Genomic DNA, 24,397 nt, shown 5'->3' with positions numbered 1-24,397 from the left:
AAACATATATTTAAAAGAACAAACCTTTGTTTATAATATAAGCACAGATAATATAATATTACATAATATAAGTAAGATTAGAGTAGGCACTCGTAAGTTAAACCTCTAGCTACAATGCTTCAATTAATTGCTTCATCCTAATTTGCACATGTTGCAGCCTGTCATTAGTGATCGTCTCACGTTCGATTGTTTACCCCACTTCTTTGTACAGCTGGGTTAATCAAAGCACAGCGTATTGGAATACTAATTGGGACCCTGCCGTATCTGCGATCTCTAAACACGGTCACTTTCTGAATTCTATTCAGATCTTAAGTACCAATGTAGCCAGTTCAGGGCATTTTACCATATATTTAATTTAGCAGGGTAATTCCAGAGTGTAGTGTATACATAGGTTTTAATCTCGGGTACTTTTTAAAATACAATTTATTTTGTAGTGTGTGCGTATTGTTCATATATATAGGTGATGATTACTACTTACAAGATCAACAACAAGACAAAGTAGAATTATAGTTATAGAAATAAATTAACATTCTAGTTTTTTTTTCATTTAAATAAAATAGTTGCTAATAAAATAACGAGGAGAAAACCTACTGCTTTAACTTCAAATATTAAATTATTGATTACGATTATCGAAGAGTCAATCTGTAATATAAATTGTCACACAAAGTTTTTGGGTTGAATTAAATAACAAAAATTTGGCTTCAAATCGGACGGAAGCCAAACATCTTTGGGTTGTAATTCGAGATAGCAAACAGTAAACAACGCTTTTCCTTTAACATTATAAATAATCTAATCATATTGAAATTAAAATTTTTATTATGATTAATCAGAAAAATTATCTATAATCTCTAAAAAAGACTTTAAGAAAATGTGAAGCACCTAATTCAGAAATTATTATTATTATTATAAAACACTACCAGATATCCGCACTATCTTTTTGAGATAATTATAGACAATAGATAAATGTTTGTTTACCGTAAGTTCTATAACAGTCCTGAAAATATAACAAACCATGAAACAGATACATTTCAGTATTAATATGTATTATAAAACATCCGATCAAGCTGTTCAGTTTATGTAACATAATAAAACAAGTTTATATGAATAACTTATTATATACGAGTATATGAGTAGACTATAACTCATATCGCCAGCCGTATGAAATTAGATTAAAACTGTTACAATGATTCTGCTGAATATAGTTTTGTAGCTCGGGATAGCTGCCAGATGGAAGTCTGAAATGTACGTTCAAAATTAAGTTAGCGTATATTAAAGTTGAGAACAATGCATTATGCAAAATTACGATATACTTTTTTTATACTATGGTGGCAATCAAACTTACGGTCCATGAGATAAATGGTTACCGTAGCGTATGGATGCCTGAGACACCAAGGGTGTCACGTCTGCATTGCCGACCCTTAAAAACCTTAATATACCCTTCTTGAAAAACCTCATGCTGTACTAGTATTAATTTGACGGCCTTGGTGACCCAGCTGTTTAGAATACCCCTTTACTTTCGCGTGATCGAGGGTGCGATTCCTCGAACTCATAATTAATAAATTTATTATCTTAATTTATATTTTGTCGTGCATTTCTTTGCCATTTACAAACATTAACAGATACAACTACAATTCTTTTTTGTTATCTATTATAGAGTGTTTTAGAACTGTAGAACTGAGACCTACGGTTGTCCGCAGAACTGCAATATCTATTGATCTATCCCAAAGTTCGCTGCGTAGGCTCATCAGGTACAAAAATTGAAGAATATTCTTAGGAACGATGGATTTTCGCTCCTCAGGGTATGTGTACTTCCCAAATGAGAAATTTTGTTTATGCATAAGTAGGAGTACAACCACATAGGATCTGTAGTGGCGTCTCTTTTTCTTCTAGACAATATCTGCAAGTCTTTATTAAACACTTGCCTGGGTATGTCATGTGTTTATTTAATTCGCATTGTCCAGTGCGGACCCTAGTCCAGATATACATGTTGTTTTTACTTATTTTATTTATGTTTCATTGTACATTTATTTACAATATACGTGACTTACAATTGCCAACATTAACAGATACAGTTACGATACAAAACCATTTAAAAAGAAACACGACATTGCGGCCATTATCGTAAAGTTGAGATAATCCGCGCGGTTATTGCGAGAGCTAGGGTTGCCACTACTACAGACGAACACCGGGATACTAATATACGTGCTGCATGGTAATACAACGCAGTCTACTGGCAACACGTCATTTTATATTTATACATGTTTGCAACAATGTACGTATGTAGTTTCTCATATTAAACTGGAGTCTGTTGAAGTTTTCATCATATTACTAGCGGTTTGTAATATCACTTGATAGCGTAGCATGTAATAAAAATATAACATTTTTATATACCGACCGTACATTAGTATGAGAATATTTTCTTTTTAATATTCAATGTATCTTTATATTAAAAGAAAGCAAGTTATAGTAAAGTAATAAACCAAATTAATTTATGAAGAATCCTAGACTAAAATTGGTTTTCTTTTTTAGATTTGATTTTGATATTATTAAATTCAGACATAATTCATTCTCGATTATATTGAATTAATTAATGATATCTCCCCGCGACTTGGCAGATTCTTAGTGAATGTTCATATAAAGAATTATTACACTATTTTGGTTATTATTTTTCTTCTTTTGTAGCTTATAAATTGACAACATATTTAGGAACATATTCAATGAAAATTTATCTTAATTCCTAAAACCGTTATTACATAAATTACGTAATGAATGTGACATATTAAAAGTATACCTTTTTTAACGAATTGAACATACCTACCTACCTACCAATGTCCTTTAATAAGAATTTATTAATTTAATCTCTATCTTCGCATATTTATGATTTAACTTCACGTACAAGTAAATTATTTTAAATACCAATTAATTTGCAAATTCGTTTCGTTTATAAAACTCGTTTTCGTGTGTTGGTCACACAACTAATTATGTTAGGCGAGTGATAACCCTAAAGAGGGTGCTCAAGCTTCTGGAGATTAGTGATCCTCATAAATGAAATATAAATTTTCATTATGAATTACCTTTTAAGCTTTCTTATATTATAAGAAATCATGTACATTAATTAAAACAAGCATTATTTGTATAAAATTACTTTTAATAACTATAATAGAATTGCATTTATATATAGTCTTTATTTTATGACTATACAATTTCTAAGTAATACTATATTTAATGGTAACCGGAAACATAATTTTATTATTACACTTACGATAGTAGCAATGAAAGTTACAAAACAATTTAAATTAAATTGTAGCAAGAATTACACAAAAAGTTATTGTTACCGAAAACTTAATACAAGACACAATTTAACAACTCGACATTTAGTCCCTTTTACGAATAATAATTTTGATGAATCGCAACTTTGGTAATTATATTTACGTTAATCTATAATAATATATTGTAAAATGTAAATGTTTTGGAATCCATTTACGTCATTATGTGCGCGATCTGAGGAGAAGATAAGTTACCTTTGTATTTATAATCTGTACATTTATTTATCTATATACACTTTCATCTATTCAAAGCTCGTATTATGTATACAAAGTTAACTCAAATGAAAAATGAACGAAACTAGTTAACTTAAAAGTTACCATTTGTATTTATAATCTGTACATTTATTTATCTATATACACCTTCATCTATTCAAAGTCCACATATCGAAGCTTAACAAGAGTGTTTATTGAGGAAGTCGTTCTATACATTTTCTATTTTATTTAAACATGTCTCACGTAATAATCTGTATTGTCGGTACTGCTGAAACGGGTCCTTTTTATGCTCGCAACATTGTGAGATTTCCTCCGGCTATAAGTTGGAGCTTTTTATGACAAAGGACATGATCCCTTTGCGTGATGTATTTTACCACCTTTCCGCAAATGTTACGATCCATCTCTTTTTTATTTCGCAACTAGTAGTAGCCGGTACTACATGCGCGTTTGACTTTGTAAACACTATTGGTGATTGACGACTATATTAAATAAAGTATCTCCAAAACGTCACATATTTATTTTAGTTATTAATTTATTAATTAAAGGTGGTGTATTTAAAGTGGTATATAATAGCAAATTGTAATTATTTACTCCTTTGGAGGATATTTTTGTAAGCGTTCTATGACCCATTTTCAATCATTCTATTAATATTCAATAATTCCTGCTTTTATGCACAAAGAGATAAATAGACAGTCGCTCCATCAAGATTTTATTATATATAAAGAAAATACAGATTACTTAGGTGAGATATCTTTAAAGAGAACAGATAAGAAGGCTTTAAGTAGATGCAGAAATAATCATAAAGTCTCAACTCTTACCTTTTCTTTGAAAACAAAGAAACAATATCAGAGGTACTTTTAACACAATCGTCTGCAGTTTGCGTCGGAAGCTGTATACCGATTTGAAAGGATGTGATATTACGAGGTATGGAGACACAACTTAATCCTCTGGAATCTTATTTAACCCGACAATAATACATAAAACCTACCACGAGCGTAAGAATGTATTTTGTGATGTTGATGTAGCTCCTCATGTACATAGTAGACGGTTCATCACTTTCCATTTAGTGGGCCGTAAACATGTGTGGTATTTCAGTCATATAGACATGTATATATATATATCTAATGATGCGAATCATACATGGTTTATGAAATATCAAGATTTTCCTCGACAGTAATGAATTAGATACTGAAACATTTAACAGGTACATCTACTTCCCTGTGATGTAAAAACCTTGTACAAAAATTACAAAGAGGGCTTTTTATTATTTTTCTAATAAGACAACCTATTCTACATTCGACGGAAATTAAGTTTCTCTTTACATTGAATGAAGATAAAAAATAAAAGACTATTTCAATTACTTTGGAATATTAGGAGTTCGTAGGATGATTTTCTACTTATCTTTTACAATTTTGTTTTATTATAGTACATATTTATTAATGTTATCAGTTTTGATGAGATCCGATGAAAAATAATGATTCAATCTGTTGTAATGTTTCTGTTCAATGTTCCCGTACAATAAATTTTCTTTATGGCGCGCATAAAAATTTTATTAATATTTAAATACGCCCGAGGAAACCGGTGTATAAACAATAAAAATCGTAATAAAATTAAAACAGTAGAACTAAGTACAAGTATTTTTTATAATATCATACCGTAATATGAATAAAAATTACTCTCTCGAACGGTTTAATCTATGGAAACTGCCGTGAGATATAAATTCAACAAACTGTTGTTTCTATGACATGATGATATGTATAATAAACTTCCTTTTATATCTTCCTGAATATTTCATGTATACAACATTATTGTGTAGTAGTTTAAAGTAATTCAATATGTGTTCTTTATTTATCTTTATTTATTTCAATAAACACCTAAGAACATATTACAGAGAATAGCCTTGGTGGTTTAGTGGTTTTACACACTGCCAATTCTTGCACGGTACAAATATTTGTATTCATAAGTATGAAATATGATTGTTTGTATTAGTCTGGGTGTTTTCTACATTACCTATGTAATATATATAATATATGATTGTATCTTTTTACAAAAATATATTTAGTTAAGTATATCAGTTGTTTAGGACCCGTAAAACAAGATGAGTGGTGTCATTGCGGTGCAATGGCCGTAGAATTTATTTTTATTGAAATTTTTTATATAGTTAGTCATACGGACTGAATAAATATCTTTCTTGTTTAGTTTATTATAATATAGTTATAAAAAGTACAAATATTCAACATATTCCTGTTTTTATTTCGATCTAACCCTTTCTTCTCATCTTTTTCTTTCTTTGTCTTTGTAAAGAAGATATAGTTTTTATGTAAGTTACTGAAGAAAATATCGATTATTACAGACATAAGGTTAACAAATGTTCGTGTCGATAACTCATAAAACTGATAAAACCCGTTGTCACCTCACTCTCGAAGCGACGTTCACAAATTACAGGAAGGTAAACGTTATAAGCCACCAAAGGGCTTCGTATCTCGTTACAAGGGCAGTGATATCGTTTATCGGAATAGTATTCATACAACGCCCTGCCGATTGACGGAGAAAACAGCATTATGTCATACTCGTGAACGGGTGCTGCCACAAGCAGCACCCGTTCACGAGTATGACGTTCACTGACCGACTGATGTGTTCGATTTACGAATATTGATTAGATTATTTGCTTTTGCAATAGCATTTGCTGGTGATCAGTCTATTCTCCCAAATTTGAATTTAGAAATCTATTAGAATCTGTATTATTGTAAACATGTACAATATTTATTGTAATTGAAAAGAATACGAGCTGAGCCTCTTGTCAGTTCTTCTCATCTCGAAATTATTCCGAACTGACGGTAGATTTGACAATCATAAGAGTCATCATATAGACCTACATGAATTTGAAGAAAATATTAAAGGGATGGTTGAATACAGCTCTTCAAAAAAATAATTCATTCATTCTTCATTATTTGGATGTGTGTGTTACCTACCGTAACACACACATCCAAATAATATCTTTCAGAGAACTCGCATCCATATACTATGATAACCGCTTGATGTAAAATTGTTACCATGTCGCTGATTTAAAAAATAATAATAAGAAATATTATCGCACATATCCAATTATATTTTTATTACATATAATATATTTTACATTAGATTATCCACTTGATATGTTAATTTAGGTACATCAAACAGCATTTTCGAAAGGCTCTCTTCTTTGAGAAATACAACAATCAAATGAAAAATAATACATTTAGTTAAGATTTTCATTCGCAATGAAATTATAACCTTGTAATTATTTAATTAATGTATATTAAGTAGTTCTAATTGCAAGATACTCATACATACTATTTATTTCATTATATATATTTGCTAAAAATAGTACAATTTATACCTCTAGCCTAGTACTTTTTTATACTAAACCCATAAACGCTACTCAACTGGTGAAATATGGAACGACTCTTTTTTTCTTTCCATAATGCAGACTCTTATCCAACAGTTAAAGTTTTATAATATAACATGCTCTCATTCAGCAGATCCGTGATATGTAAATTACATTCACAACTTCTGAATAATAATTTACATCTCTCTCAAAATATGTGACTAATCAAAAGTGCTTATATCAAACTTACTCGAATAAAGATAATTTCTATTTCTTTTTCTCATCATATCATATTTCTACACCACTAAATTTCATGGTTATATTAATCATGAAATTTTGTGATAATAATAAATCAATAAATAATATACCATCACCATTATCCTAGAGAGTAGTGAGAGACATTGTCAGGCAGGAAATGCAATATTTTATATGCTAACCTTTGGTGTATATTTGAATCCAATGTGACCGCAGGTGCGACTACCACCAATTTTAGGGTATAGAGATATAATCAGAGAGTGTGCAACGAGAGTGGCAACACATAAGAAATATCACAGACGCTACATTATAATAATAGTGATATCTCAGGATAATTTACACAGCGTATTATAGACCCTAGCAAAGCAAAGCTTGTGTTATGGTTATATGAATATGAATGTTTATACCGTGCGAGAAATCGAACCTGCGACCATCGGAACTAAGGCGGTGGTGTGCTAAACGGCTAAACTACTGAGGACATTAATAAATATATAAATCATGCGTAGTCCAAGATCGCTGCTACATTCCATGAGGCGGTTAGTTTTTTAGCCATCTAGTTTCATAAAATATGGAGAATTTTTATCTACATTTAAAAAAACAATTATAACTACGTAAAGTCATTTATTTTTATTTTATTATTATTTAGCTGTTATTATAGAAGTTGCCAGTTTTCGGGACTAGCTGTAAAAAGACCCTCGGGATGGGGAGTTAATAGTTTACATTTATATCTAAATATATGCAACAAATTGCTAATACTATAATAGTCCATAAGGGACCAATTAATTTTAATTATATAGCGTATTAATTCGGACAATAAAATGCTTGTATACAGATTATAAATTCGTATACAAGTGTTATAATGTAAAAATAAGTAGCTAAATATCCTAATTGAATATATTTTTTATTTGATTTGCATACAAAATATGATGAAATAAAATTGTTATGTTTATTTTAAATAATAATCTTATCTATATTTAAGACACATTTTCAACCTACTTCAAATATAAAGGGTCTCATTTTATTTGACTATGTTAGTCTATAATTAGAATTATCAAATCGATTTTGAAATATTGTTTAAAAAAACGTGATAATCCGTTCAAGGTTAGCGTTGAACGGATTATCACGTTTTTTTTAAACATTTGTGTATATTTTTAAACGCTTAAATTCTAATTAATAATTGTACTAACTACATTTAAGGTATTTTCATCTAAATTTGTATTTGACTGGCAGTTAGGGTGTAATATTGTGTATACACTTGTTTGTATGGAAATAGCGCATTGAGCATCACTAATTGGTTGTCAACTTGCAGCGGACGAGAATGGTTCAATATCGGAGACAATACCCGACCGGCCCGTCGAGATCAAGAACTTTCCTAAACTCTGCGAGCAGAGGAGGAAATTTCCAGTTCTGTATAAATTAGAATTTCAGGTATGTTGCTATTACTTATTTATTTATTGATATTTAGAATAATGAACTCTACGGTACTTAAATTTTGGTAGAGTTTTGCGTAAGAAGCCCGGGTATCATATAACTTTACTTACTTTTTGTTTTATTCATATTGACATAGCCAATGACTAAGGCATATGGTATTATCCCTCTGTACTCCGTGATTTCACTACTGTATCTCATCATCAAATTGGAACACATTGTGCAAAATTGTTGCATGGGACTGAAGTAAGAATTTTGACTCAAAAGGACTCAAAAATACATATTTATTTAACGAATCAAAATTTTTGACTAAGGAGCTAATGTTATTTTGATTTACCATCTTATGTTACTTTTTATAACTAGTATAGTATATATAGTAGTACAAGGAAGTGTAGAAATGCTATAAAATTTTATACTTATTTTGCTGCATGTACTATTTTTATTTAAAGAGAACGTTCCACCTGAGGACATCAGAGATACCACTCATGCGTTGTCTTTCCACTAAGATGTCACGCCTCGTATCCTGTAATTTCACTACCTAATCTGCACCCAACATCCTAAACAGAGCTTACAAAGCAAGCTACTTAGCGGCTAAAATAGGTGAAACTGACTTTTTACTCAATTCCACCGAAATTCTGTTTAATAGAAAACGTTCGGGAAATGTGCACTGACCTAAGAATCTACTATCGGAACTACTTGACACAGATAACCAAAGACACTCCAGATTATATTACGACTCGACGTAGAAGCTCTCCATTAGTGGAAAATAATAATTCACTGTAATGGCTTCCTATCGGAAACTGGCGACGTATATTTACTACGTACATTAATTGAAAGAACCAAATCTGATAAGTAGTTATACTGTGGAAACTCGCAGAGGTTTAATCAATACTAACAATCTTTCTAAAACATGGAAACTTCTAGTTCCAAGTTCTAGTATAGAGTTTACTGTAAATAAATTCGACTAAATCTCAGTACAAGTAATTAATAATAATAATCTTTATTTAACTCAGAAGGGTCGTTACTATTAGTTATACAATAGGCATACTTTCAAAACAATATCAATCCTTTTAGTATTTCTGTGTAGACCTGGCTTCTGAACTAGCCGGCTAATGACAGGATTGTGATGAAGTATAGATTTCTATCCATCTTTACACATGTGTGCACATATGTTTTAATACCACGTAGGTACATGGTACAAAAATAATAATAAACAGCAATACTCCTATCTGACGGTAAACGAGTAGAGTATCCTGGAACAGAAATATGAACACGAAACAAAAAAATGATATCAATATATCTAAGTCTCAATTGGGTATTCAATTCAATTTTACGCTTTAAATTTATTTATGTTTGATTGGCATCGTTTTACAAAACAATAATTGTTAAGTATTATATATAGATGCATGTAATATGTATTACACAAAAAATAAATAAGATGGTTTCGTTTTGCAATTTCTCCAAGTAGCTACGAATGTAGAATGTAGGTAATATACTTAAGAAGGAATGAAAATAACGCAAGAGTAGGAGCGAACTGCGATGCAGACTCATTACAGGGATGCCTCGCCACTCGCCGAAGCCACACCTCGGGTGATTCAATTTGCGAGTTACTAAAATATATATAAACCCAGTTGCTTGTTGTTACAGCTTAAACTTTAACATGTTGCAATAAACTAGATGTTGTTTTCAGCTTTGTATGCTTTTGATGTATACAGGAATATTCTAAAATAGTTTCCCTCTACGAAATAAATCTATTGTTCAATTTGAACATTCTAAACTTCATTTGTTTATGTGATTAAAATTAGTCAGGATACACAGTTATTTCTTATGTACACCTAAGTGTCTTAAAAACACAGGAGTATTTTTCTAACAATTGTAACAACAAAGTTGAATGAAATTTTCTAATTCTTCTGGGATGTGATTGGTCTATTTTTATTACATATTACAAATATACATATATTTAACTGTCATATTGTAGCTTACTATGGAAATATAGTTTTATTTGGTAGTTAGTGTTCACACAGAATGTTTATAATAATTTTATTTTATCAGAATATTTTTTATCTTTCTTGGTTTAGTATACATTATAAATGAGGTATAAACTAAAAAAATTACCATTTGAAATTTTAAATATATATTTATCAATTTTTGTCGATATATTGCTACCATAAGTTGAAGTTAAATAACCGTTTAACAATGTTAATATGTAGTATTTTTTTAATTGTTTGAATTGAAGTATATACACAGAACAAAATAATATAGCAAACGCTTCCATAATTTTTATAAACATCCTACTAACCGTGAAACTACACTCGAGTTCCTCTCAGCAAATGAGGATCCAAGATGGACGCTCGGCAATTAGTAGGCAACTACAATATGCTAATTTTAATGTCTCTATACTAACTTTGTACGAAGTTTCTAAACATGTATTAACCATTACACTTCACAACAGCAAAATTTCGTGCAAACAAATACAATAAGTGTAGCTATTAACAAAATTTAATGGAATAATAACGTCTTTTAAGTACAGAGTTTCATATATGTATATTTTTTTCGAACTACTCTAAAGCTGTTGGCCACAGCTGGCTTTTTCAGCTTCACTGGACGATAGGAGACGAGTGCAGAGCACTTCAAACCCGCGGAAGGAGTTATGGGGATATCATACCTTTGGGATTGTTTTTCTGAATGCTACAAATATATTAGAAATTGTAGACGCTGTAATGTCGAAATTTAAATTTGAATTAGTTCATTTTTTAAAATTGCATATATATAAATAATGGTTATTCAAATAAACTTAATATAATCACGTTTGAATAGTAATATTTTTTACTCTATCACTTATTCGGAAAACGGGCTCATCACGGGAAGAGTTAGCAAGAAACTTGTGTGTTGCTTTTTTTACTTTACTGTAAAGTATTATTAATACAAAACCACAATTGACAGACGATTGCAATGATCATAAATATATGATACGTTTCACAAGTCCTAAGTCTATTAGAATTATTAACAATGTATAAATACATTCTTATATAGCATATTTCAACTCCAAGCGTAATAAAAACAAAACATCGGAATCCAAAGATTGTTTACTCTAAAAAGGAAATTGCTTCACCTCGTCTCTTGTTTTGAAAACAAAACTACGCACTATGCACATAAAACGTAGAAATATACAATCGACTTCGTTAGACTGGTCGGTATCTTTAAACAAAAGTTTACGGAATCATACGGTTAGGTGCTGCAAGATAATCCGTGGCTTACGGATTTAGCTTCTGTGAAAGATATTTCGCGCTACGGGAGTGCTCTTTATTAGTACGCAATATTCTTCTAGTCACAGTTTTAACTATAGAGTATATAAGACCGCTTATGCATGAAAATAGAAAATTTAGTTATAAACAGTAATTAACTCAGTTAAAAAAGGAGGTAGTTCACAATTCGATAGTATTATCTTATGCTTGTTACCTCAGAACTACGTCGGCAGAGGCAGACTAAATTTTCATCTACATGAGCACCTCAGTCTTAGTATGCATTTCAGCCACCAAATTCTGTAATAATAATATGTAATAAAGTAAGCCGACTTTATAAGCTATGTTTCGATTGTCGAATGCAGATTAAACAGTAAAATTACAGAATAAGTGGCATGATATTTTATTCTAGTTATTCCAATAAAATTGAAAATACCAATTTAGAAAATTGTTTTAGTATTTGTAACATTATGAAAAGATTGTCTATCATAATAACTAATATGTACCTAATATATTTATGCTTCAATGGCCTCATACTTATATTTTTTAATCCAGATTGTCCTTTTGAATAATAAGAATTTTCCTTTTGAAGAATAAAATATTTGACGGAAACTAGACCATCCTCAGCTCCTAACTACGTGTTCGTGGATGGTATAGTAAGTCTCATAAACTAAATGTAATAATAAAATCGATCAATATATATATATATATATATATATATATATATATATATATATATATATATTACTGTACTAATAATTATGTACGTGTCAATCGTATGTATCTAAATGAGGCACTGAGATTTGCATTTACACCCCGTAAATGCAATTAGTGCACTATGCAAAGCGATGCACTATAATTGTACCTACTTGTGTGTACATAGTACACCTACACTACAACCTTATTAACAGAGTAATACTCGTCACTATTTAAACCATTTAAATGCAATACTAGATTTTGTTGCCAAATTTGATGAAAAGAGCAAATTTTAAAGAACTGTTTTATTACGAAATTAAATAATAAATTAATATAGAAAAATCTTTATTAACATTTGTAATTTTTATTTTAGTTTTAGAATATATGTTTCTTAAATATTATATTTACGGTGTGTCGTTACCAATTTGCTAGTGATTTCTTCCTAAAACATGTAATTAAAGTTTCTTATGTAAAAAAATTATTATTTTTATATTAAATATTATATGCGTTACATTGAGGGGAAGGGAGAGCATAATAATTTTAGAAGGGCTAATGTGGGTAAATAATGGTACATAAATGGTTGGGAAATACTGATTTACTATTAGCATGAATATATTCATACTAATGTTGTAAATTTGAATGTGTGTCTGTGTATTTCTTACCTTTTCACACGACTAAACTTGCTACATGGCATAAAGATAGGATTGTATAATGAGGACGGGTATAGACTACCTAAGAGTATCCTTCAATTCCTGTCCCTAACGCGTCTACGTAGCGAAATCTGGAAAAGAGCGAGCACAATAGATATATGTCGCAGTGCTACAGGTCTAATTTGACAATAGCCAAAAAAAAATAGGCTACCTTTCGGGTAACAGATAGTTTTCTATATGAATAAAAAAATACAATAAATAAAATATTTTTAAGTCATTTTTAAAGACAGAACATCAAAATATGTAACAGTAGTGTAGGTAGCCGTAACATACCTAATATTAAGGCTGCATCTCTCGATACCCCTCTATACGATAGGTGTTACTGTAACAATTTTCTATAAAAACTATTTAAAATCAACGATATTTTATCTATAGGAGAAAGCAAATAATACTAAACTCGAATTGAATTTTATCCATAATATAAGGCAACTAATATCAATTTTTCACTCCCGTCAGATTTTCTTTAATGAACTTTGTTTTAAAATTAACTTAAAAATAGAATTTCTAAAGAAGGCTCTCTTTACTATATTTAAAGATTAAAAACTAAGAATTAACTGCACACTGCGACGCAGTGTGTCTAGATGTAGTAATCAGTATGTTTATTAAGTTTATTACTGGCAACATTGGAGTTTAACCAGTTTTGAGTTTCCAGCTTCAGTCTTTGTGTAACTTTCTCTCGTTTAGGACAATTAGATAATAACTTATATATTACAATTTATGTTACGCTTTTATGTTTATATAATAATTATATACTCTTTGCTTGCTGAGCATAGGTATGTATAATATAAATATAATATCATATTTAAACCCCAAAAAATAAAACCTCGATTTTCTGGCTGTTTAGCACATAGCCTTCCGGTTTTGATGTTTTCTATGTATATTATGTTTGTTTAAAAAACGTATTTAGGTATTCATATCTGTTGTAACTGGCTAATGAAGAAATGTGTTTTATATTCTAAATTTGTATTTAAATTTATAGTTCTTTTATATTACCTTCTTGTTTTGTTACTTCACTTCATGTTCTGTTGTACAAACTCTCCTTAAATTAGGAGTACATAGTGCAGTGAATTTCCCTTTATTATTGATATCTTTACATAGTATAAAATGAAGTCGCTTTCACTGTCTATTCGCTTAGATCTTTTAAACTACCCAACCGATTTTAATGCAGTAGGCAGTAGATAGAGTGATGCGAGAGGAAGGTTTACATTTTTAATACATGTACACCCATGCGAAGCCGTAGCGGCTAGCTAGTTACAGAATAAACAAAAGTATTCTCATAATATAAATAATATATCAACTACCTATACATAATATCAGCAAAGTATAAAACTTCATCGAGTTTGCTATTTCAAGCAATTTCCACTGAGCGGCTACAATACTGATACTTCTACAAAATAGCTGAGGTATCGAAATATTATACGTCGCCATCGTATACATTCTCAGCGACAGCGTCTAAAGCCTTTTGTTCTCTACTTATATTATGTAGCAGGAATGATATCGATTGGTAAAAGTTTTTCTTTCGTTGAATTATTTATGAAAAAATAGATTGATATTTTTTTTTTAAATATGATACATATTTTGTACACAATGTAAAAATGCTTAGAACATATTAACGATTATATGATTTCTTTCACTTATGTATATATAAGACATAGTAAGCTAAATTTTAAAAAAATATATTGTTTACGATACGAATTTCGAATTCTCTGTATAATGTAACATAAAAGTCTACGTAGCGAATATACGAATAGGTATGAATGAATAGGTTATTCTTACATGTAAGTTTGTTTATTTGAGACTATCTCCAATGTAGTAGGCATAAACATAACCATTGCAAAGATATACATTTTGTATATAAAGATGCCTGATGGGCTCATTCTTTTAAAGGAAAAGAATTTTACACTCTTGATGAAGCTAACATACTCACTATTGTGATCCTAAATAAATAAAGAGAAAAAAACTTTACAATCTGATAACCTTCCCACATATTAACTGCTCGCTTGAATTGGAGTAAAAAGTAGCTTATGTGTTAATCTATACAGCTATAGTCAAACCTTTCATTTGAATCGTAAATTATATTATTATATATTAAGACTATTCATTTTATCTAAATATTATTTTAAATCGGATTTTTATATTCTTCTAACCTAACCTACAAAACGAAGTCATAAAATCTAGTATAAATAAAAATATAAATCATTCTATCTCGGAAAATACCACAATTTTTTGCAATCGACATCCAAACTAAAATATATTGAATCCATTTCAGATAGGGCCAAATTTTTCCTTTGATCTCAGTTTAAAATTAAACAAATAATAATATGTCTGCACGAGACAGCTATACAAACAAACAAAACAAACTAGATGTACAATATATGAAATGAAATCATGACCTACATAAAGTTCCTGGTAGGCAAAGAGATATTTCTATTGATAATATGAACTGTCGAGAATCTTTTTTTCATAATAATAATAAATATTTATAAAGATTTTGAAGTAAAACAATAACAAACTTCGTAAAGTCTTCCTTAGAACATCCTCGAACTGGTACTGAGGGAAGGTTGTATAAACTTGGAAAATTTCATCAAGATTATAAAGCAATACAAAAGTTAAAATCTATAGAAATAATTCTCTCTTATTTTATACAGTTTATTTGTAATATAAAATCCATAAAGTTTTTTCGACAAATATCTAAGGTACATAGACATTGATAATTTTATTTATACTATAGGCAGACTGAAATGTCTTCAACGTCACCAAGCAGCTTCATTCGTAACCTGGTTTTAAGTTGTAGGGTGCAGATTAAACAGTGAAATTACAGAATATGAAACACCTTAACTCTTCTGGAATCGCAAAGCATGAGTTGTCACGGGTGTCACATGATAACATGATTCCGTAGTGCTGTTTATATGTAATATCTAACCAACGGTTAATGTTTATCATGAGGTGAGCTGTTAGTAATGACAAACATTCTAATTACATAAAAAAGTATTAAGTACCTATTATAATAATTTCTCATATTTTAATCATACCAAGAGACTATCATGATATATTCAAGTACAAATCGAGCCGATGACTTTGTATCTTTATAACTTTTTGTTTTTTAAGTCATTGATAATAAAGTAAACACAAGGGTCTAAGTGAAGTTAACCATAATACATTAGTGAAAACCGCATCCAAATTAGGTTAAGGAAATCGCGGAAATTTGAATCTCTGTAGAATAACGTGCACAGATAAACAAGCTTCCTGTCTGTTTATATGTATATCTCTAGCATTTATGTTTTTTGTTCTATTGCGTTAGTAAAGGTCTCCAATAACAATTCTTTTCATATGTCATTCATGTACAGACAGTTATCGGTTACATTATTTTTATATGTATATATTTATTAATAAGAAGTCATGACGTAGAAACAACAATCTTGTAATAATCTGGAAAACCTTTTATATATATAGTTACCTTATAATGCATGTATATTATAAAGTAACTATATATATAAAAGGTTTTCTTATTACCAAGTTTGTACAAAACCCTTCTGATACATCTGTGTATATAATAAAGTATACAATAACGTAATAGTCTATATCTTCAGCTGAAGATTATTTTCCTTATAGAGTAAAAGTCCCAACTGACACGACCTACTTAAATGAAAAGCTTTGGCTCAGACGGGATTAGCTTTAAGATTAACTTGTTTCCTAACTAATAGTTTTGAAAACAATAAATGATGTACGTTTTTCTAAACATTTTTTAATTTCTGAATATTCTTTTTATTTATTGATTGATTAGATCAAAAATTATTTCTTCATGTAGGACATTTTAGTCGCTTACGAACGTAAATTTCTTTGTATTATATTTTTTATCCAAATTCAATTCACAAGAACTATCAAGAAACACTACTGTTTTTTTTAAAGACAGTTTATTTATATAGTGTACTTATGTAGGTGTGTATGCCTAACGTTGAATGAAAATCCCGGGCATGAACAACTATTGCCATGCTCGCTCGTCATTCAAGTAATCGTTTAGTTAGTAACTAGCCACCCACCACGGCTTCACACGGGTACATGTATTATACATATAAACCTTCCTCTTGAATCTATCTATCTGTTATAAAATCCACTTCAAAATCCGTTAATTAGTTTTAAAGATTTAAGCATGCATAGGGACGGACAGACTTATACTATGTAATGATGATGATTATGGTTTAACTATGTAATATTATGTTATCTGTGGTTTAACTGATATTTTGAATTTATTTAAAGGTAATTCCAGTATATACTTTGGTATTGTACATTTTTATACCCATTTCCATAAAAAAAAGATACTTTTTCTAAACGATACTTAGGAACAGCAAATTTCTCTTTAAATCTAGTATTAATGTTATGATTGATTTTTTGAAGTTTTACAGTTATGTTATTTTTCTGGAATGTTCTGCAATGTATATACTATATATATGTAATAATATATAATGAGAAGTTAATAGTTGTTTACAGAAGCCATTATCATATATTCCTAATAGATAATCGCTCACGTATTACACACAAGGTAACTCTGAAACTACTATTTTAATACGTGAGTATTAAAGTAGTTTCTGATACAGATCTAATTTATCCTTACTCGTACTTCACCAAATGAAGGTGAATATTACGCGATATGTAATATCCAGTAATATTCATTAATATTTTGTTCTTGGTGTATTTGATGTAGTTTTAAAAATATCAGTGGAATTAAAAAAAATATATTATATATAGTAGCGTTTTAAAAAACAGTGGTGAGGACGTACCTACCCATATTTAGTGAGCGTTGACTTATTAGCTGCAAATTTTTATGCTGTGATGTTTTATGACAATAATAATCTAAGGACGACTTTTTTTACATAGCGCCATCGCACCGTTTAGATGGCACTGTGTAAAAAAAGTTGTTAAGTTAGCTTGTGTTATGGGTACTAGATAACTGATACAAATACATAGATATTTTTCTTTTCGTAAATACATAATATACGATACATACATAGAAAACACCTAGATGGACACAAATAATCATAAGTGAATCATGAATACAAATGTTTGTGCCGTGCGAGGAATCGATTCCGCCATCGGAAGTAAGGTGGTGTGTAGATCCGCTTGATCACCGAGGCCGTCAGGCTCTATAACTCTTGTAACAATTTGAGCTAATCTATTTTCTATTAATATTTTAAACTTTCAAATATACAGTAAAATAAGTAAGCATTTCTTTTATAACACAAACAAATAATTTACAATCCGCCTATCTATAAATAAAGTACCTAAACACTCATTTCGAGAAGATTACATAATTTGAAAAGAAATGTTAACAATGGGGTCGTATCAGCAATAACCTCATATAACTTTATAGTCACCCACAGAGGGTACCTATCAGCAAGCAATTGCTGTGTTGGTCGGATGACAGATAAAACACCTTTGGGTGTGTTTTTATGGGCCCCACGAGATAACTGGCGACCTATCTCAATTTTGCAGACGCGCGACAATTCTCACCAATAAAATGTAGCCATACAAATTTATACCACCGAAACTCTTATATTCAAATGCTTTTACAATCTCTAACCCACATTTTTTACAGCCTTTTTTGTAAAACAACGGTGTTCAATGTAATATATTACGTGATAAGCGTACGGAATATCGAGTAGTTTTTGTGAACTCCTTATTTTTAGCTCTTTATCTATGGTTAATATGGACAGCCCGTAATATTTAAGTTAATCGTCATTGTCAGGATACGGAGACGCTGAGGATATCGTTAATTTAAAACTATAGTTTGTTAAAACGAAAGTAATGACTCTGATGAGACTGTGAGATGACCACATAACTCAAGTGACTGACTAATTAACAAAAATATTTTCGAATACTGAGTCCTAAACAGACCTGAATGAACTACAGGTCAGAGTGACAATTAAATAAAATATACCAGACTTAATTTAGGCTAGTGGCTCAGGACGGTACTTTATAGTGTAACTAGCTACTTGCCCCGGCTTCGCACAGGTTTACATGTATTATATATTAAACCTTCCTCTTGAATCGCTCTATCTATTAAAAAACCGCTTCAAAATCCGTTGCGTAGTATTAAAGATTTATGCATACATAGGGACAGACAGCGACAGCGACTTTGTTTAATACTATGTAATAATGATGATGATAATAATGATAATGATTAAATATTAAAGATATTATTCTGTGTTGCAGACGGCGGTGAAAGTAGAAGTACACTCGTGCCGGCACGGCACTAGGAAGACGAATTTACTCAAGAACCAAAACCAAAAAGTTATACCTTGTAAGTATTTATTACACTATTATTATGATTACTGTATATTTGTACTGTGTTCTTATTTACGACATATGTAATATCTCAGGACAAATACCTACAAATGTTCGTACCGTGCGAGGAATAGAACCCGTGACCATCGGAAGTAGGGTATGCTAAACCGCTAGACCACCGAGGCCGTCAATATTTATCTTCTACATAGATAGATAGATAGACTTGTTGAAATTATGATACTATAATATACCTACATTGGTATAATGATACCATAGTGTACAAATTATATTTACTAGACACCCAGTTTTTTCATTAACGAATGTATTTAATTCATATGTATTTTCGTTGGTTATACGAATATCTTTATTATTTTCCTAAAACGATGTTAACCTCGACATAAAAGATGAAAACAGTAGTACATTCAGATCCTAAACGAATGCTACGAGAGCAGTGCAAAGCTATAGTACTTTTCCACAGACATCGTAGCAGCTACGTAACTTACTACAAGATTTATTCTCAACAAAGTTTATATAAATGTTCATTTATTGGAACTCAATATTTTTGACATTTCAATTTACGTAATGTTATTTCAAATAAAGTGTGATTATTATCGTATTATATTAAGTTTAAAATTTAATAATAATGTTTAGTATTCAAAATAATGAATGATATTCGAAATTTCATTTAATACAGATAAAATCCAGTTGCATACCTGGTGAGGTATGCCACTAATTCATTGAATTCCGGCTATCTCGTATTAACAATGAAATTACATTATTGTCAAATATAGTACGAAATATGAATAATTTTACCAGCTTTTTGTATAAAATAAATTCAAAATTTGTATTCAAATTATTGATTATTATATCTATAAATTTGGTCGTAGGCATCGTAGGCATACGATACAGTCTACCACGATCGTAATCTGAAATAAAATTGTCTGTACACTCACAATAACAATACAATATTGATAGAGAAAGGAAATAAAAACAGTTGTTGGACTGTATGTATACGCCCAGCCATATTTCTACCAAGCGGCTGTGGCAGCATTAAAATTACATTTTTGAAGGTCATCGTCATCACTGTCATAGTAATAACGAATTGTTATCGTAAGAGGCTAAGATGATAATGAAACAAAAACTTTATATTAGACAACGAACGTTTTTCTTCTGAGAAGTCATTTGTGCCCAGGAGTGGTCCTGGACCTTGATTTAAGGCAAAGGATATGATATTTCTCTGGTAACGCTGTAATTTCTTCCCATAGCCACCTCTTATTACATACTCAGAATTAATGCAGTAATAACATAGATGGATTAACGCAAAATATACTTCACCATTTTTTTTAATTCTTTCACATTTAGAACGCTATACACGAAAGCTACAATTTTGGATACAATATTTATATTTTATTTATAAAGCACAGATAGTTATTGTAATTGTTATTATTACACACATACATACATAAAAAGGGGCTGGGGAAGCGGATTGATAGTAACGTGGACTAATAACCTCATTACAGGCCATTGCCTGTACCACATCAGGTTGACCTCCATGCAGTTTCATCTGGAAACCATCATGCCAAAATTCCTATAATTTTTTTATTTAACTAACCTGACTTCATGCTCAATTTATCATCCTCCAGTAGTGTCCCGCCGGCATGATCCATTAGCGCAGGCTACATTCTATTATCAACCTTAAAAAAAACAGGCAAAGTAAATGTGTAGTTAAATTAAACAGGACAGGACAGGACGCAGTTTATTTTTCATCTTGTAACCTGTCAACTCGTTGGCCATTCTAAGTCGCAAAAGAAACTTTATTTGTCCTCACTGTACTGAGTCCTGTAAATTCCTTCGTGTTACGTTCCACTTACTTTCATTACAAAACAGTTGTTATTAACAACAGCTGTTTTAGGAACCTCGAAGTAACGGCATGTTGCTTTAATTAATTTGTTTGTTAGTGAACTTAAATAATGAAGTACGATTTAGACGAAGCACAGAACTTGTTAGATTAAGTGTTGTTACAATTTGAATAAAATGAATATTTATGTTTTTATGTGCAGCCTTTATAAATTAGAATAAATCGTAATTTAATTAATACCTAACCGATTGTTCTTTTATTACTAGTATTATCCGCAAGTTTGTCTGCTTTTTTTGGGAAAATATGATATATAGCCATATAGCCTATATGCGTCCTCGTATTACAATCTACAATTTTTCAATAAAATCGGTTTGTTTAGTAGTGAAATTTATAATTTCAGCATCTAATTTCTTCCACTTCATCAGCCCATCCATAAGTATATGTGAAAGCTAGTACATATACCTCTATATAAACGAACTGACACACTGATCCAAAACACATCGTAATCGACCATCAATTAAACTATACGATTAAAAATGAAATTTTGAATATAATGTCGTAATATTAAATTCAAAATATTACCCACTATTACATCCGCGTGAAACTTGCTTTTTTATAGTACCGTAAATAAAATTTCTAAAATATAAGTAGTCTAAGGTACTCTTTACGACATTAACTATCTATAGTCTATATTCTAGACAGACAGACCAAAAAATTTAAATACTCTCATAGGTATTTAGTAGAAAGCTGATAATTTGAAATTAAATCAGACACTTCCGTTTTATTTATTAGTATAGAAATAACAAAAAAAATAATACCATGAAAATAGGTATTTACTTAGATACTTAATAAGATGACAATTAATTTAACATTAAAACCTTAAAACCCCAAATAAAAGAGACACAGAAGAGATGGTACACGCTGACATAATAATAAAATTTCTTTGTCGCCGCTCTTTTAAGGACAGCTGACCCGAAAGGGAAATTATTTGACAATAACAAATGACTGCACAGAATAAAATTATTAATGGTTTGTGTAAAAAGGTTCCATGTTGCTTAAATAAAGACATCCATTTAAAATTTTCAGTTTGAATAATTATCTAGAGCACCAGTTTGTTGGAGTAAGAATACAGTATCCTCCTCAATTTCCTCCATGAGGGCATGAGAGGTCAGTAGAGGAATGATATAATTTAATCATAATTTACCTCTCTTAACGTTTCGACTAAGGTTATATTAGCTGCATGTCACAAGCTGACTGGAGTACAATGATATATTACGACCTAATTAACTAATAAATATTATTATATTAATAAGGTTTACTAAAATAATTAACATCGAAAAATGCTAAGTTTTAAAACAACAGGATATAATAATAGAAATCATACTCGACTTTTTTACTTGGACTACTCTAATGCTATTGGCCGCGCCTGACCTTTACAGCTTCACCGGACGATAATCAAAATGTAGTACTTTGTCACATTGATGTTATTGAACTCTCGAAATATATTCAAAATGTATCAAAAAAATGTTATTGTGACACGATAAACAAGTATGTACGTAGTTCTACAAAGTAATGGGATATTACAATTACTTCTTTTTTTCAGATGACTACAACAGAGTGGTGCTAGAAACTGTAGACCGAGAGCCAGACTCTGACTATATTAATGCTTCCTATATAGATGTAAGTATACACTTTTAATTATTACAAATAATTAATTATAAATGATTTAAGCGAGACACCAGTACTTTACTATTATTACTAACTGATTATTCTAAAATTTGTTTTGGCTATATATTATAGAAATGATTTCAAAATAATGTATTACCCTTTTTTTAAACATAGATCAGAAGGACTAGATTTAAAAATAGGCAGTTAACTATACACCAATATTTAGTCGTAGTGCATACATGTATGTCTGTACAGTGTTTCAAAAATTATAGAACTTTCAATGCTCTAATATTTTGTAATAAATGAAACTATTACAATTAATTATTACTAATTGTTACACTTGGAAGGAGCCTTATTTGCGTTTTATTGCTAAATAAACCAATAACATCGCGTTTCTTTAAATTAGACGGCAAAATAACTTTTTACACTTATCGTATTTTATCCGAAATGAACCTCCAAAGGCGTTGTATCTCTTAAATAAATTTCCTTGAGGTGCCTACTTTCGTGGGTATATATTTAAGTTTGCAATCAGATCACGCGTCGTTCCCGTAATGATTTTGCGAATTGTTGGCTCTACGAAAATAAATAAAGGTCCCGGAGTCAAGTAATGGATGCTTTCTTGTTCCTTTTTCACAAGTAAAGTATGGAGTAACAGTTATAACCCTATAAAGCTAAATCGATGTAACTGTAATATTGCTGTAAATTACACAAATATCTTTATAAATGTAGTAAAATTCATTATAAAATACGTAATTTTATTTGCTTTATAAGGATAATGTATTAATTTTATTCATTATTATTTTTATGTCTAGAATATGAAGTGTTCTATATCTATTTCATGCTATGTGTGTTTTAAGCTACCCAAAGCTTTATAATAAAATAGTCATATCATTTACTTACATTTATTTACTAACACCCCAGATAAGATGAGATTATATACTAACACGGAACCATCTACTAGCAAAGTGGCAAACGTCGTCCGTAAAGGGACATCACGTCTGCGATTACAGTGTCATGGCTCCATATCTAAATTAATTAGTAGTTTCACTGCCATGTCTCTCCTTTCAAACTAAAACACAGATTGCAGAGCAAGCTGGTTGACGACAGAAATTGATTAGATTGAGTTACACAAACAACTTTGTATAAAAATACTGCCTCGGTCTAAAAATATCAAAGGCTCTATAATTATCTACACTGCTTTTGCTTTACTTTTACACTTACTGGGCAGTGGCCCTGCGAAGAATCGACCTCGTTTGCTTGTAATTGGGTCCTTTCTCAAAGGGTTCCGGCATGACTTGCGCTCGTAGTAAAGTCGCCTTGGATCTTTGACCCTTGTCATTTCAGTAAAATAT

The 24,397-nt window shown here is 30.4% G+C and overlaps 1 protein-coding gene across 3 annotated transcripts in view; it reads left to right on the top strand.

The window, feature by feature from the left end:
• Nucleotides 1-24,397, top strand: part of LOC131852409 (receptor-type tyrosine-protein phosphatase kappa) — a 168,543-nt gene that overhangs the window by 126,866 nt on the left and 17,280 nt on the right. For all 3 annotated transcript variants that reach the window (XM_059203088.1, XM_059203086.1, XM_059203087.1), the window contains 3 exons: nucleotides 8,471-8,589; nucleotides 19,448-19,535; nucleotides 22,981-23,057. In XM_059203088.1, coding sequence (XP_059059071.1) covers nucleotides 8,471-8,589; nucleotides 19,448-19,535; nucleotides 22,981-23,057 — 284 coding nt within the window. The remainder of the gene's footprint in view (nucleotides 1-8,470; nucleotides 8,590-19,447; nucleotides 19,536-22,980; nucleotides 23,058-24,397) is intronic.

Source organism: Achroia grisella, unplaced genomic scaffold (assembly GCF_030625045.1).
Source record: "Achroia grisella isolate CSIRO2021 unplaced genomic scaffold, CSIRO_AGI_Agris_v1 utg848, whole genome shotgun sequence".
Lineage (NCBI taxonomy): Eukaryota > Metazoa > Arthropoda > Insecta > Lepidoptera > Pyralidae > Achroia > Achroia grisella.
The sequence above is the reverse complement of the archived record's forward strand: the minus strand, read 5'-3'. Positions and strand labels throughout refer to the sequence as shown.